At 44.8% G+C, this 15655-nt stretch overlaps 1 protein-coding gene and 1 long non-coding RNA gene across 17 annotated transcripts in view; one reads left to right on the top strand and one right to left on the bottom strand.

Annotated features, from left to right (window-relative positions):
- The window catches only part of LOC114857125 (VPS10 domain-containing receptor SorCS1), a 223562-nt gene that overhangs the window by 126301 nt on the left and 81606 nt on the right, over nt 1–15655 (top strand). For 15 of the 16 annotated variants that reach the window (XR_008694396.1, XR_005898146.2, XR_005898145.2 and 12 more), the window contains exons 7-11: nt 5342–5460; nt 5651–5740; nt 7001–7180; nt 8184–8330; nt 9171–9273. Coding sequence is in view for 5 of the 16 variants with exons in the window: in XM_029153605.3 (XP_029009438.1) it covers nt 5342–5460; nt 5651–5740; nt 7001–7180; nt 8184–8330; nt 9171–9273 (639 nt within the window). In the remaining 11 variants the exon portion in view is untranslated. The remainder of the gene's footprint in view (nt 1–5341; nt 5461–5650; nt 5741–7000; nt 7181–8183; nt 8331–9170; nt 9274–15655) is intronic. The other variant, XR_005898164.2, reaches the window with a different exon arrangement.
- The window catches only part of LOC129603957 (uncharacterized), a 44965-nt gene that overhangs the window by 18632 nt on the left and 10678 nt on the right, over nt 1–15655 (bottom strand). The gene's annotated exons all lie outside the window — the stretch shown is intronic.

A 15655-nucleotide genomic window follows, 5' to 3' on the forward strand; every position in this document is an offset into this window, starting at 1 on the left:
GTGAGCGTGAGAGTCACTATCCAGTATGAAACACAAGATCCATAAGTACATCAAGGATAAGGCCCCGACAGATAATGTGCTGAGTAAATGTCTCAGGCAGTGGAGAACAGAGGATGAGATGCTAGAAGAGGGACCATCAGGGAGGACAAGCCCTTACACACGATGTACCACCGGAACATAACGAAGTGGCTGATCTCAACAAATCCTACCAATGGCTTGAAAGGGCTGGGCTGAAGGACAGCACAGAGGCACTCATCCTGGCTGCACAGGAGCAGGCCCTGAGCACCAGAGCCGGGTTGGTTGGTCATTACCAGCTAGTCTGAATCTGAAAGTCCTACTGGATCTTAGCTCAATGATTGTCAACCACATTTGGAGGTGTGTCCCATTTAGGCTTTGGGACTTCCAGCCTGTACTCAACAAAGATGTTCCTGTACACCAGCCACTTGGCTATGGTGTTCCATGCATGCCTTGCCTGCTAGCGTCTTACATCTCACCGTTATGTGCTGTATTGTTTCAGGGGCATCTTTGCACAGCCTGCAACAGGGATCTTGGCTGGTATGACATCCCAGCCTCTATTGATCTAGTACTCAGCTTGCTCCTGTGCTGCAAGGATCAATGTGTCTGTGCTGTCTTCAAGTCCAGCTTTGTCCAGCCACTTGTAGGATTTGTTGATATCAGCCACTTCTTATATCCGCCGGTGGTACATATCATGCAGGGGTTTGTCCTTCCATGAGGGTTCATCCACTTCCTTCCGCTCCTCCTCTGATTTCTGCTGCTTGAGGTATACATTAAGCACATCATCTATTAGAGGCTATCTTGCTGATGTATTCATGGAGCTTAGTTGGTTCATCCATTTACCATTTAGCTGACTTCTCAGGACTTGCCTTAGTCTTACTTAGGTACTTAGTGGTGTTGTTTTCCTCGCGGTTACCACTTGCCTGTAGGATTCCAAGATATCCTACAGGCAAGTCCTCCACACACACACACACACACACACACACACACACACACACACACACACACACACACACACACACACACACACACACACATATATGTTCATATGTTTGGGGTCACTTAGAAATGTCATTATTTTTGACAGGAAGGCACTTTTTTCGATTCAGAAATACATGGTTTACATCACTAATGTGGTAAATGACTATTCTAGCTGCAAATATCTGATTCTTGCTGCACTTTTCACTTAGGTGTATGGAAGCCCATTTCCAGCAACTGTCACTGCAGTGTAGTAATGATACAATGTGTCTGCTCATTGCGTCAGAAGGCCCAGATTACCAGATTACCTCAACAAATTAACATCCAGAATGCCAAAGGCCTGCAATGATGTCATTGCTGCAAGTGGAGGATTCTTTAACTAGAGCAAAGTTTGAGGATAAAAAAAATTACTGGCAATAGATGCATTATCAAATCTAAATACATTTTCATGACTATTAGGTGTTTTGTTTTAAATTGTATTATTAATTTAATAAAACCCAGACAAAGTTGAACAGTAAATATAAATATAGAATATAATAATATGGAATGTATTTAATGGTCTATTTGCAGTTTGTATAGGTTGTTGTTTCATTTTCGGCTTAAAAATATTACCACACACTGCTACTCTTTTGTGCCTCCATCCTTTTTCGCCTGTGTCCTTCTCCTGAGTCACGTGAGATCTCAAAGCAAGAGGGAGGGGGAGGGGACGGGTGTTGCTGTGTGTCTGCTTCGCTCTGGCATACAGCGCACAGGCACGCGGCTTACACTCAGGCATTTGCTTAGAGATGCAGCCAGACAAAATAATTAGGTCGCGTCTTTGAAAAACGGCAGCAGTGCACACAGGAGTAAAAATTCAACCAAAGTATCAATATTTTTTTCAGGGTATTGATTGACATCAATCGCTATCAATATTAGGACCGATCCGCCCACGCCTACCGAATACTCATGCAAACAAATGATGGGTCACCAGAGGAGTGGGAGGTTCAGTGTTGCCAGACATACAATAGTTATCGTATTTATTTACTTTTTTTTTTTTTACTATTTTTTTTTACTATTTATTTTTACTATTTATACTAATAGTATAAAGGCCATAATGTAATAGTTTTGGGGTCTGTACAATCTACATCATCATAGAGCCAGTATACAATAGTTTTGACATTGCTGTTCATCATATTTTGATTTCGTTTTGATTGAAGCGCACATCACCTGTCTGAGTTGAAACCAGCTGCTGAAACCAAGCAAATGAGTTAAGCAAACAATCGGTGCAGAGGAAAGAATCCTAGCAGCCAGGGAGCCCACACACCTTCAGTTCCAGGAGGGCAGGTGTTGCGACCCAAGCCGGCCACACAGAACCCCACAGGCAGACCTGCAGCAGCCACAGAGACAGCACCCAAGGTCAGAATGGGCCACCGTGGGTCAACGCTGTCCACCCCATGAGAACCAGGGGCAAACACTCCCCCCAGTGGGATGGTTGGCCTGATAGAGTGGAGCCCGAGAACCCACAGCTCGTAGGGAGCCCACCAGGAAATGCCCCTGCGCCCAGAGTGAGCTCACCCCCAGTCCACCACCCCCACACAAGCAGAGTGGGGCCTACCCCATTGGCCCGACCATATCCCCTGGCACCACATCAGTCCGCAACACAAGGCCAGCAATTGGTGGGAATCAACAGAAAAGAGACCACCCAGAGAGCGGATCCACGTAGCCCAGCCGGAAAACGAGACCCCCAACAAACCGCACCACACGCACGTACTCACACGAAGGATTTTTAATACTGCAGCGGGCTGAATCTAAAAAATAGGACACTAGTCTTGTTTTAATCACCAGGTGGCGCAACATTGTTTAGAAGCTCCAATGCACTACGGCGTACCTGAGGTCAGACTGTTCGATTTATTATCTGTAACATACATATATTACACAAAACCTATTTTACAATGCAATATCTGTTGTGTCCTCAAATGTGGAGAGTACAAAGCGCAATATCGTCGCATTCAAATTGATTCATTAACCATGACTAGTCATTTTACGACTAAGATAGTGGTGGTTAAGCTGAGTGAATATTGTCTTGGCTGCGTTGGCATGAGTTCAATCCCTTGTCATTGCTCTTGCTATGCAACTTTATTTTTTTTTCTGAACAACATAGTTGATGTCTTAGTTATTTCCTGTTCACTGCAAAGTTATATTTGCTCTGTATAATTAAAGACAGAATTGCACCACAGCAGCGAAACATTAGCAGGCACCTCTTAAGATTATGTACGTACCCACTGCTAACTTCTGATACAATATATTGGCGTCGCCTAATTCTGTGGTTATGGGTCACAGTTTAATTAATACACTGTAACAAAATAATATAATATCTAATAGAAATATAATTTGAGAGCGCATGGCCTGGTAAAGACATAGAGCACAGTCCATCTGCGACTACAGCTACTTATTTTGGTTCTAAACTACCATAATGTGTTAATAAATGTTTTCCAGTGGTCACAGATTTTACCTAATTAACCGGAAAAATTAACATGAATTTGTTTTACAGCGGTTGTCATCATAACTCTATAACAGAATGCCAGAACTCAACAGATGTACATCGAATCATTGCAGCAACATGTTTATTACTACATGTTTACTCTGTGTCTGCTTGAAACTGCAGATGTGAGGCGGCCGTGATGTCACAGGAAAACTGGCTGAAATCAAAAGGAACTAATTCAATTTAAAAAAAGCGAGTAAAATAAGAGCTGTTGATTATAGTTCAGTTTAATTGGAGTTTCTTGGTGACTTCTAAAGTGAACAAAATTACTGCTTGTTCGTATTTCTAGGTTCAACAAAGTTTACAAAATTTAAGAACAAAAGAAAATAAAGAAAAGTAATGTGATGCAAAAAGAGTGAAGTAAGTTTGAAGATAGAAGGGATAAAAATTATAACTAAGGTTTCATTGATTAAATAGCAGAGGGGCGGTTGCTGACTTTGGAGCGGAGGATGAGTTCAGCCAGTGGTGGCAAGCGTTCCGTCTGTTTTGGACTAATTAAACATTTAGGGTAACTATACTCTTCTCTTTCCATCAAGCTCAAAGTTTCCATCACGCCATAAAACAATTACTTTGGCACTCAAATCAATATGGAGATCAAAATAATAAAACAACAAAATAAATGCATAGGATTATTAAGGTTTTATACGTAGTACTGATTATGCTGTAACAAATGAAATGTTATCCCATGATGAATGGATGTTTAACTATCTACAACAAAGTAAAAATGGTGTACCTAGGATATATGCACGGTGCACTGATTAAAGGAATAACATAAGTATCTTTGATTCAACTTTATAAATTCAAAAAAAGCATGGTGAGAAGTTGTCTGAGGTCCCTTCGTTGTTCTTATAAATATGCAGATTAAGAAAAAACATTGCACAGAAACCAATCTGATATCAAAAAGCAGCATTTTATAGACTTACTGTAGTACAATGGCATTGTCATGGCGCTCTAAGTAGTGGACCCACGTGCACACCGGAGACAAGCTTAGTGGAGGAAGGTGTTTTATTCGCTTTTGTGGTCAGCCAGGCAAGGCTCAATACACAGTGTTAGCAGGCAAGGGTGGATACACAGTAGTAACAGTAACAGTACAGGTAAGGATCAGGCAGTGGGTGGTCAAAAGACAGGCTAGGGTCAGACTTACGGCGGGTCAAGATCAGAGGCAAGGCAGGAGACAAGGTCAGGATAGTCAGGATCATACACGGTTCTAGGTAACAAGGTAACGCTGGAGTGCTGGCTAGTAACAATGCAGACAATCTGGAAACTGGGCAGGGCAAAGGCTGGTGCTTATGTACAGAGGAGATTGCTGATGGATTGCAGGTGGTGGGTAAGGAACCGGAAGTAAAGCAGGCGCTAATGTAAATGGTAAACAGGAAGCAGAATAGAATAAGACCGGAACTGACATCAGCGATTACTGTGTGCATGAGTTTGTCTTTCTTTTGTGAGCCTTCCACCTTTGTGGAAGTGTACCACTAAATCAAAGTAGTAGTACTTTCACAACATATTTTAACTTTTAGTTTAGATTAGGCCTTTGGAGTATGTATGCTACCTTCCTGTCACAAAACTATCTAAAGGGAAAACAAAGCAGAAAAAAAACAATCACACAATAAAAATTAACAAATATCAAAACAAATTTCTCAAATATCCTGCATATTACAGTCAATCACTGTACGTAGAGGAAGACAGCACATGTTTGGCAGAAGAGGCCACCTGCCTCTACATGGGTTAATACTGTTGGTGTGTGTGTGTGTGTGTGTGTGTGTGTGTGTGTGTGTGTGTGTGTGTGTGTGTGTGTGTGTGTGTGTGTGTGTGTGTGTGTTGGAGCAGAGGCACTATATGTAACCTGCAAACTGCACAACTGCACGGATGCCAACAAGAGCAAACCATTCCCAGGCTACATTGACCCCAATTCTCTGGTGGTGCAAGATGAGTATGTGTTTGTCCAGGTAGGTAATTGTCCAGTTTTCTCAATGAAAAACATCACAGCTGAAAGTGTGAGTGTTTTGTAGATGTTTTCAAGGTCACTCTTAGATAGGTGTTGTTATTGCAGCCTTGTGTCGTATGTGAAAAATGCTTCATCTGCTTTTTCTTATGTGTTTCCAAAATGTTTCCACTCAACCGCTTCATCACCTTAAGGTTTCAACTGTAGGGAAACCGATCTATTATGTGTCCGCTAAAAGAGATGTATTCACCCAGATGAAACTGCCCAAATACACCCTGCCCAAGGTAACAAAATAATGCACACCACCAGCTTAAACATATCACATGCTTACGAGGTTATGAAAAAAAAATACTTTCTTCTTAATGAATTTGGGTTTGAAATGTTGAGATGAATTTCCATTTAATTCTAAAGGTTGCAGTTTGTGGAAGATATAATCCCCCATATTGCTATGAGGGTTAAAACTGCACTAAAGTCTTTAGCTCTGTGTGACACTCCTTTTGTTATTAATCAGCAAATCAAGGCTAAAAGTAGCTCACGTAGTGTTTTAGAAAATTGTTATTCCATGCATCTTCTTTTTTACACTGCTGCCTCGTCTGTCACATCCCCATTCACAGTTAAACATGTCTTCAATCATGCCCTAGGCTCACCGTTTGCTGTCAACTCACTGCAAGGTGTTATTAGCACAGTCAGAGGTAGATGAAGCACACAACCACACAGCATGGGTCTCAGTTGCATAATCTGTGCCTGGTAAACCTGTTAAAGTGTTAACAACTGTTGGATCTTTTTAGTTAATATAGAGAATTGCAGAAGCTGTAGCATGTGTGATTATTCTATATGTTTAGGTACTGTACAACAGGGGAGTAGGAGAAGAACCCAAAAAAAACTCTTTCAAATTTGTATAGCTTGAAAGGATTTTTTTTTATTAAATTGAAAATTATGGTGTGTTCATTCAACATCATCTGTTGAGGATCGTAGGGGATACTGGGGCCTATTCAAGCTGTTACTTGGAGGAGTGTTTCTCCTAATTTGGGTTATTTAAAATAAAATACTACAGATAATTTTTGCTAATATTGGTACTTTGTACCACTATAGTACATGCACATAAAATAACATGAATATTCTAATTTTTTTTTTTTTATCATATACTTTTTCTTTCTCGCCAACTGTGATCAAGAAACTCACTGTGGTCATAGGTCATAGGCTTGCTAATTTTTGCTAATATTGGTACTTTGTATCACTATAGTACATGCTCATAAAATAACATGAATATTCTAAAATGTTTTTTTTATTATATCATACTTTTTCTTTCTCGCCAACTGGGATCAAGAAACTCACTGTGGTCATAGGTCATAGGCTTGCTAATTTTTGCTAATATTGGTACTTTGTATCACTATAGTACATGCACATAAAATAACATGAATATTCTAAAATGTTTTTTTTATTATATCATACTTTTTCTTTCTCGCCAACTGGGATCAAGAAACTCACTGTGGTCATAGGTCATAGGCTTGTTTCTGACTGACTTCTTTAGTTTTGTTTCACAGGGTCTCCATGTTATCAGTACAGACGAAAATCGTGTAGTGGCAGCAGTGCAAGAGTGGAACCAGAACGAAACCTACAACCTATATGTGTCAGACACGTCTGGAGTGTCCTACACTCTGGCCTTGGAGAATGTGGTCAGCAGCATGGGCCCTGAGGGCAATGTGATGGTTGACCTTTATGAAGTAAGAAAACTAGTATGAAAACAAAACCCTGCCTCAATTACCAGCTAACTTATGCAGACCCTGAAATTGTAGGAGTCTTGTTTCAATTTTAACTGATATGCCCTGCCTGAGTCCTATTTTTATCCTCTAAGCCTGCAATAATTTGACCAATGTCTTAGTTTTAGATATCAGCAAAATGAACCAAATATAGGCCTGCTGACGAGCACACTGTCTGTAAAATATTATGAACACTGATTAATATTTTACAGTTAGGAGCCAGATATGATGAAATGAACTTTTTTGTAGGCCTACAGTCTTCAGAACGCAGTATGAATATGAAGCAACTACAAAGTGCTGACATAAGCAAAGGCAGAAGGGGATTGTGCCAGGGATATAGATTTTTGGGCAGGCTAAAATATTTTTTTTTGGTTGGGTACTGGACACATTGCTTCACAAAAGGCACTAAATCACCATACAAAGAAACTGTTAAGCATTACAGTATGTTGATGCTCTGGTTTGATGTTTAAAGACATTTCAGTAGAAATCAGGAGAAATATATGTCTAAATAATAAAACAGTTAATGATGCTGTTCATGTGTTGCCAGGGCCTAGGCAAATTAATTCCACTGTCTTGATTGGGGCCGCCACCCAAAACGTAAGATATGCTAAGTCACTGAGACTGCTACTAAAGTGGAGTTTCATTACCTGATGTGACTTGTCATCAACTTAATGCAGTATCCCTCAGACATTCTCTGCAGCCTCCAAATATAAGTCAGATTCAGTTAAGACACACATTGATTACACAAAGGTTCCCAAACAGCACACTGCTTGTTTGTGACTGTGACATAGCTTTTATAGGAATGCAGAATGATCACCTTGATGATGTGTGGTTACCCTAACTCCAGGGCATATGATTTGTCTAGAGGAGCATTTATCATTTTAAATCTTGAATGTTTATAATAATGTTCTTTACTTCATATATACTATATTAACAGCTGTAAGCTATTCTTAAACTATTTTCCCAGGTAGCAGGAATAAAAGGGATGTTCTTAGCCAACAAGAAGATAGATACCCAAATAAAGACTCACATCACCTATAACCGAGGCAGAGACTGGAGGATACTGCAGGCTCCTAGCAAAGACCTGAGGGGCAGCAGCGTCCACTGTTTGCTGGTGAGTGTCTATCAGAGAAGCCTTGATAGGAGTTGACTAATATCAGCAGCAACAAAAGGGTTTAGAAGAAGCCTTACCTGTCCAACCCAAGTACTCTGAGGCTGCTGTGGTAAAAGGTCAGCCATTTTGAGTTCAAAAAGTCAAACTGTCATTTCACAACATAAGAAAAAGGTTTCTCAGACCAGCAGAGCAAGGGTCAGCAAAGCAGGACCTTATTTTCCTATGTTCCTTATTCCATAGTTTAAATGTATAATAATAATAATAATAATAGTAACTTTGTAGGTATATTGGTGCTTCTGGTTCACGTTGGCCATTTTCTTCTTAAATGATATAATATGGACATCCATAGTTGCAAGGTAATCATGTAAAATAAAAACCACAAGACTTGCATTCAATGTCACAGTTCCGTGTAATATTTCACACCAAAGACTACTTTAGTCTTACAAATAACCTAATAGATCAATCATCCTTTTGTGATAAACCAAAAAGTGATTTTGTGGCACATTTCACCTTCTACAGATATTATACAGTCATTTGTTGGAAATGTCAAGCGTTTTAATAAACCTCTAAACAGCCTGTCACAACATGGCCTGCACAACTGGCATTTTGTTCGGTCGTAATGAGAATTGAGTTGGTAAAGGTTAACCCAATCAAAATGAATGGTGAGAGTGGACAATAGGGAAAATGGTGTTTGTGATCAAACTCGTGACTAGGGAAAAGGTTACAGATCCAAGAAGATGTCAGTTTAGTCCAAACCATCGTTTGACGTTTTTTTATACTAATGTTCTTGGCCAGGTTTAGCCGTTTGAATAACGACTTTGTGGTTTTGTTTTTCTGCAGCCGTACTGTTCCTTACATCTTCATCTTCATGTGTCTGCAAATCAATACACATCTGGAAACATAGCCAGCAGGGACTCTGCGCCAGGAATCATTGTTGCATCAGGTGGGTGACAAGGAGTCTCTGTGTGACTGTTTTCTACTTTTTCATTGTTCTCAGAATTTTTTTTGTATTGTCTTTCTTGTACCCTTTAGCGCTGTATGATAACATTCATTATATGAACAAAAATATTTTATTGTATTGTATATTTTATTATATTAATTATATTGGTTGCAGAAAGCAAGCTACATTCTAATAAAGCTAAAATGAAATACAGTTGTTATTTAAAAAGTTATTTTCAGCAGTGGCCTTCATTTATCTTTTTTCATGGATGTGTAGATAAAAGGGGGGTTGAGTAGAGGGCGCAAAATCATGATCTCTCCTAGGGCGCCAACTTGGCCAGGGCTGGCCCTGTTTGGCACTGCAGCTCTCTACGAAATTGTGTTTTGGCTCTTGTTTGCAGTTTGATATTTAATCTCTCTAGTCCTCTAATTTCACTTGTTTGTTCTCGTTCAGCATCAGCAGGGCCGGATCCCCCAGGCACCTGAAAACATGCATGTGTTAGATCACCTCTGAACAGCACAAATGACAGTACTGCAAACAGTCAAGCTGCCAAAAAGTCTATAATCCTCAAAATCCTCAAAGCATTATTGTTTTGAAGCACAGGAAAGGAAACATAAGCTCACATTTTCTTAGCTGAACAGAAAGAAAGAGGAATATGAGATCAGCAGATCAGCAGTCCCTTCAGGTCACTTCACAGCTTAGTTATATTTACTCCCACGTGGACCAGCACTGTCAACAATGACATCAGGGAGTGGAAAAGACCATTACACCTGTTGTGCAAGACGGGGGATTAAACTGGTTTCAGGCTTAATGTAAGTAAAGGGTTGATTTAGATAGATTGCTTGTAATTCAAGCAGGACAACATTCAGAAAAGGTATCTTAATAATTAACTCGTAAAAAAATCCTCAACTTGAGGGACATCCTTATGGCGTTAGGTGGTAAATCTTGAACAAACAACCAACCAGGATACTGAAACAGTACAGTCAGTGCTACATATACATATCTTTCATATGCACCCAACACAGCTCCAGACACAACTAAAATATAAAATTCCAAAATTCATCTATGACCACTGGGGCGACTCACTTACATATGCCTTAGTAATGTATTCTACTATTCACATTCACTGCAGCTAAAAACGTAAGGGACAAAATATGCCAAAATCCAGTAATATGCTCCAAAGCATTCTAGATTAAAGCATTGACCCACTGGAGTCTCCATCTCTGCACGGAGGGGCTAGGAGACAGTCAGAGTTGACAGTGCTGTCAATCTTGTTTTCTGGGCCATAGAGATTTTCTGTTGGCTGTAATCTTTCAAATGAGCCCTTATTGGGCAAAATCAGCCGAGGCCCTTCTGATATACAGTATTGTCAGGACTCGGGCAGGCGGCGGACCCACATGCACAGCACGGAGGCGGGATTATGATCAAACAGAGGTTTATTTTTCACGGCAGGGTCAGACGGTCCAGGTCATACACAAAAGGGTCACGGCAAAAATACAGGCAGGGATCAGGCAAACTCACGGTCAGTAGTTAGTCCAGGGTCAGGCAGGATACACAAGGCAAAACAGGAACAACACACGAGGAACACGAAACATGGGAAACTCGGAACACTCATGAAACTCGGGGACTCACAAGAAACACGACAATCTGGCAGGGGACTAAGGACACAGGTGGTGGTTAAATACACAGTGATTTGATGACTAATAGAGTGCAGGTGTGGGTAATGACCAGATGAAGCAGGGACAGCTGTGACAGGACATGAACCGGAAGTGAAGCTTGAGCAGACACAGAAACCAGGAGACTACCAAAATAAAACAGGAAACAACTAGAAACACAAAACCAGATCATGACAGTACCCCCCCCCCCCCCATGGCGCCTTCCACGGCGCCCACGGAAGCCGCCCCCCCGAACCAGGGCGGGCGGAGGGTGGTCCCAGGCGAAGGGACCGAATCCCTACCCCTCAAGGCACACGAGCAGGGTGGGTGGAGGGAGGACCAAAGGAGGGCCAAAACAAGAGTCCACATAAGTCCACGAACGGGGAAGACACGAAGATCAGGGATTCCTTCACGGAGGGTGAAGGCGCGGCGAGATCCTGCTCAGCCGCCGCTGAGCCAGGGTGGCACTCCTAGTGCCCTTGAGCTGGGCCGATGTCCCCGGGGACCACCCCGCATGGCAACGTCCTCCAGGGGCTGCGCCGGGACTGCGGCTGGCGCGACCCCCTCCTGGAGGTCCGCCGGGACTGCGGCTGGCGCGACCCCCTTCTGGAGGTGCGCAGGGACTGCGGCTGGCGCGACCTCCTCCTGGAGGTGCGCAGGAACTGCAGCTGGCGCGACCTCCTCCTGGAGGTGCGCAGGAACTGCAGCTGGCGCGACCTCCTCCTGGATGTGCGCAGGAACTGCAGCTGGCGCGACCTCCTCCTGGAGGTGCGCAGGAACTGCAGCTGGCGCGACCTCCTCCTGGAGGTGCGCAGGAACTGCAGCTGGCGCGACCTCCTCCTGGAGGTGCGCAGGAACTGCACCTGGCGCGACCTCCTCCTGGAGGTGCGCAGTAACTGCAGCTGGCGCTGCCTCCTCCTGGAGGCCGGCGGGCGCTGCGGCTCCGAGGGTGACAGGGACTGGAACGACTTCTCTCGGGCCGACAGGAACGGGGACTGGAACGACCGCTACAGGGCCGACAGGAACGGGGCCTGGGGAGACCTCTACTTGGCCGACGGGAACGCCCTCAACTTGGCCGACAGGAACGCCCTCAACTTGGCCGACAGGAACGCCCTCAACTTGGCCGACAGGGACAGGAACGACCTCAACTTGGCCGACAGGGACAGGAACAGGAACTGGAACGACCTCAACTTGGCCGACAGGGACAGGAACTGGAGCGGCCGCAACATGGTCGACAGGAGCAGGAACAGGAACTGGAACGGCCGCAACATGGCCGACAGAAACAGGAACAGGAACTGGAACGGCCGCAACATGGCCGACAGAAACAGGAACTGGAACGGCCGCAACATGGCCGTCAGGGACTGGAACGGCCGCAACATGGCCGACAGGGACAAGAACGACCCCTAACGGATCGACAGGAACTGGAACGGCCGCAACATGGACGACAGGAACAGGAACGACCTCTACTTGGCCGACAGGAACAGGAACGACCTCTACTTGACCGACAGGAACAGGAACGACCTCTACTTGGCCGACAGGAACAGGAACGACCTCTACTCGGCCGACAGGAACAGGGACTGGAACGGCCGCAACATGGCCGACAGGAACGGCCTCAACATGGCCGACAGGAACAGGAACGGGGACTGGAACGGCCGCAACATGGCCGACTGGAACGGCCTCAACATGGCCGACAGGAACGGCCGTAACATGGCCGACAGGGACTGAAACAGGAACTGGAACGGCGTCCCCTCCGGAGCCGGCATGACAGCTTACAGCTGCCGAGCTTGACGGGGGAGACGTCGGGCCTGATTGGGTGGACCTAACAGTCGTCAGACGGACGGTGCCCTCTGACTGGGGCAAGGACTGAGCGTGACCGGACTGGACTGGGACGTGACTGGACTGGAGCGGGCTCGACTGGAGCGGGCTCGACTGGAGCGGGGCTAGAGCCCGGACTGGGCTCGACTGGAGCGGGGCTAGAGCCCGGACTGGGCTCGACTGGAGCGAGCTCGACCGGACTGAGACCTGGACTGGGCTCGACCGGACTGAGACCTGGACTGGGCTCGACCGGACTGAGACCTGGACTGGGCTCGACTGGACTGAAACCTGGACTGGGCTCGACTGGGCTGAAACCTGGACTGGGCTCGACTGGGCTGAAACCTGGACTGGGCTCGACTGGGCTGAAACCTGGACTGGGCTCGACTGGAGCGGGGCTAGAGCCCGGACTGGGCTCGACTGGACTGGGCTCGACTGGACTGGGCTCGACTGGACTGGGCTCGACTGGACTGGGGCCGGAACCTGAGCGTGGCGAGGCTGAACGGCGACTGGAGCCTGAGCATGGCGAGGCTGAACGGCGACTGGAGCCTGAGCGGAGCATGGCTGAACTGGGGACTGGGCAACACACGGCTGAACTGGGGACTGGGCAACACACGGCTGAACTGGGGCCTGGGCAACACACGGCTGAACTGGGGCCTGGGCAACACACGGCTGAACTGGGGCCTGGGCAACACACGGCTGAACTGGGGCCTGGGCAAAACACGACTGAGCTGGAGACTGGGCAAAACACGACTGAGCTGGAGACTGGGCAAAACACGACTGAGCTGGAGACTGAACAGCGCGCGGCTGAACTGGAGACTGAACAGCGCGCGGCTGAACTGGAGACTGAACAGCGCGCGGCTGAACTGGAGACTGAACAGCGCGCGGCTGAACTGGAGACTGAACAGCGCGCGGCTGGGCTGGAGACTGAACAGCGCGCGGCTGGGCTGGAGACGGGGGACCGCGTGAGTGCAGGAAATCCTCCCAGCGGAACAACCATAAAGCGGGGCAGGTTGGTGCAGACACGACGGGGCTGGGAGGAGGAAACCGAAACCATCAGCGGTGCGACCGGCGCTGGCGTGGTGCGGAGCGCGTCGCTTAACTCATCGTACCTCGCGCACAGCCGCTCATAGAGGCGACGAACACTGGGGCGCTCTAACGCGCTGTCATCGTCCTCCAGCGTCAATATCGCCACCTCCACGGCGCTGCGCTGGTTCTGTGGGTTAATCGCCCGTCGGTAATCCTCCGCGAGGATTTTAAAATAAACACGTAGGTCGCTGGGTAGCTCGGCGCAGGTGAACTCCATACTTCCTCGGGAGAATGATATTCGCCGTAAAAAAACAACAAAAAGCAGTCACTGACCTGACCGGAGGCTGAGTGCTGGCTGGGTCCAAGTTTGGCCAGATTGTTCTGTCAGGACTCGGGCAGGCGGCGGACCCACATGCACAGCACGGAGGCGGGATTATGATCAAACAGAGGTTTATTTGTTCACGGCAGGGTCAGACGGTCCAGGTCATACACAAAAGGGTCACGGCAAAAATACAGGCAGGGATCAGGCAAACTCACGGTCAGTAGTTAGTCCAGGGTCAGGCAGGATACACAAGGCAAAACAGGAACAACACACGAGGAACACGAAACACGGGAAACTCGGAACACTCATGAAACTCGGGGACTCACAAGAAACACGACAATCTGGCAGGGGACTAAGGACACAGGTGGTGGTTAAATACACAGTGACTTGATGACTAATAGAGTGCAGGTGTGGGTAATGACCAGATGAAGCAGGGACAGCTGTGACAGGACATGGACCGGAAGTGAAGCTTGAGCAGACATAGAAACCAGGAGACTACCAAAATAAAACAGGAAACAACTAGAAACACAAAACCAGATCATGACAAGTATAGCCCAAGTTAATAATTGTCTGGTCACATAGAAGTGACAAGATATAAAGATCTTGTTGCATCTTCAAAAGAAGGTTCAAAATTGTTTAATTTTAAAATGCACCATTTATTGACATACATATAAAAAATTAATTTAGATAAGAAAATTCAAATGGTACAAATTATTCCAAAATATATAATAATTACCTGGACTCCAAAGTAAGAGTGAACTGTACTAAAACGATCTCTTATTTTGTTCTGCTGTATTACAATCTTAATTAATTAATTAATTTAATTAATTAATTAATTGTGCTAATTTAAAGAAGGTTTTGGGGTGACTGTGCATCATTTCCAAAGAAAATCATCCTAGGATTGTCTTTCTGGTGGGCAAACCCAAAATGTATTTTGTAAAATTATTTTTGCCTTATGGTTAAGAAGATTTTATTTTTTAAATTAAATTGTATACATTTTTAGTTACGCTTTTACATTTTGAGTCTATTCACAATGCATCCCCCACTAGAGTCAGACAGGTTTATGGAAGTTCATCAGACTCAAAATTCAAATGTATTTGGGGCAGCAGCGCTCAGAAGGTAGAGCTGCTTTCTACCAGTCTTAGGATGGGTGGTTCGATTCTTGGCTTCTCCAAGTCATGTGCTGAAGTTGTCCTTGGATAAGACACTGAACCCCAAGAAGTCCCTTGTGCCAGCATAAGGTGCAGCTCTCTCACCGGAGTGTGTGTGCGAGAATGTAAATTGCATGCACTATATAATTCCACAACCATTTACCAATTGGCAATTCAATATGCAATATGAATTTAACAAGTAACAATTTGAAAATGCTTTTTACATGTTGCAATTCAACATTTAAAGTGGCAATTCAGTACCCAGTTTTATTAATTAAAAACTCAATCAATTGTGTTTCATTTTGTCAAGTTTTTTTGTAGCCTTTATTCAAATTGCAATGCATTTTGAAATTGGCAATTCAATATGCTACTGTATCTGATAATTTTGTCAACACACTCAAAGTTTTTTTGAAGTT

Source organism: Betta splendens, chromosome 1, assembly GCF_900634795.4.
Source record: "Betta splendens chromosome 1, fBetSpl5.4, whole genome shotgun sequence".
NCBI lineage: Eukaryota > Metazoa > Chordata > Actinopteri > Anabantiformes > Osphronemidae > Betta > Betta splendens.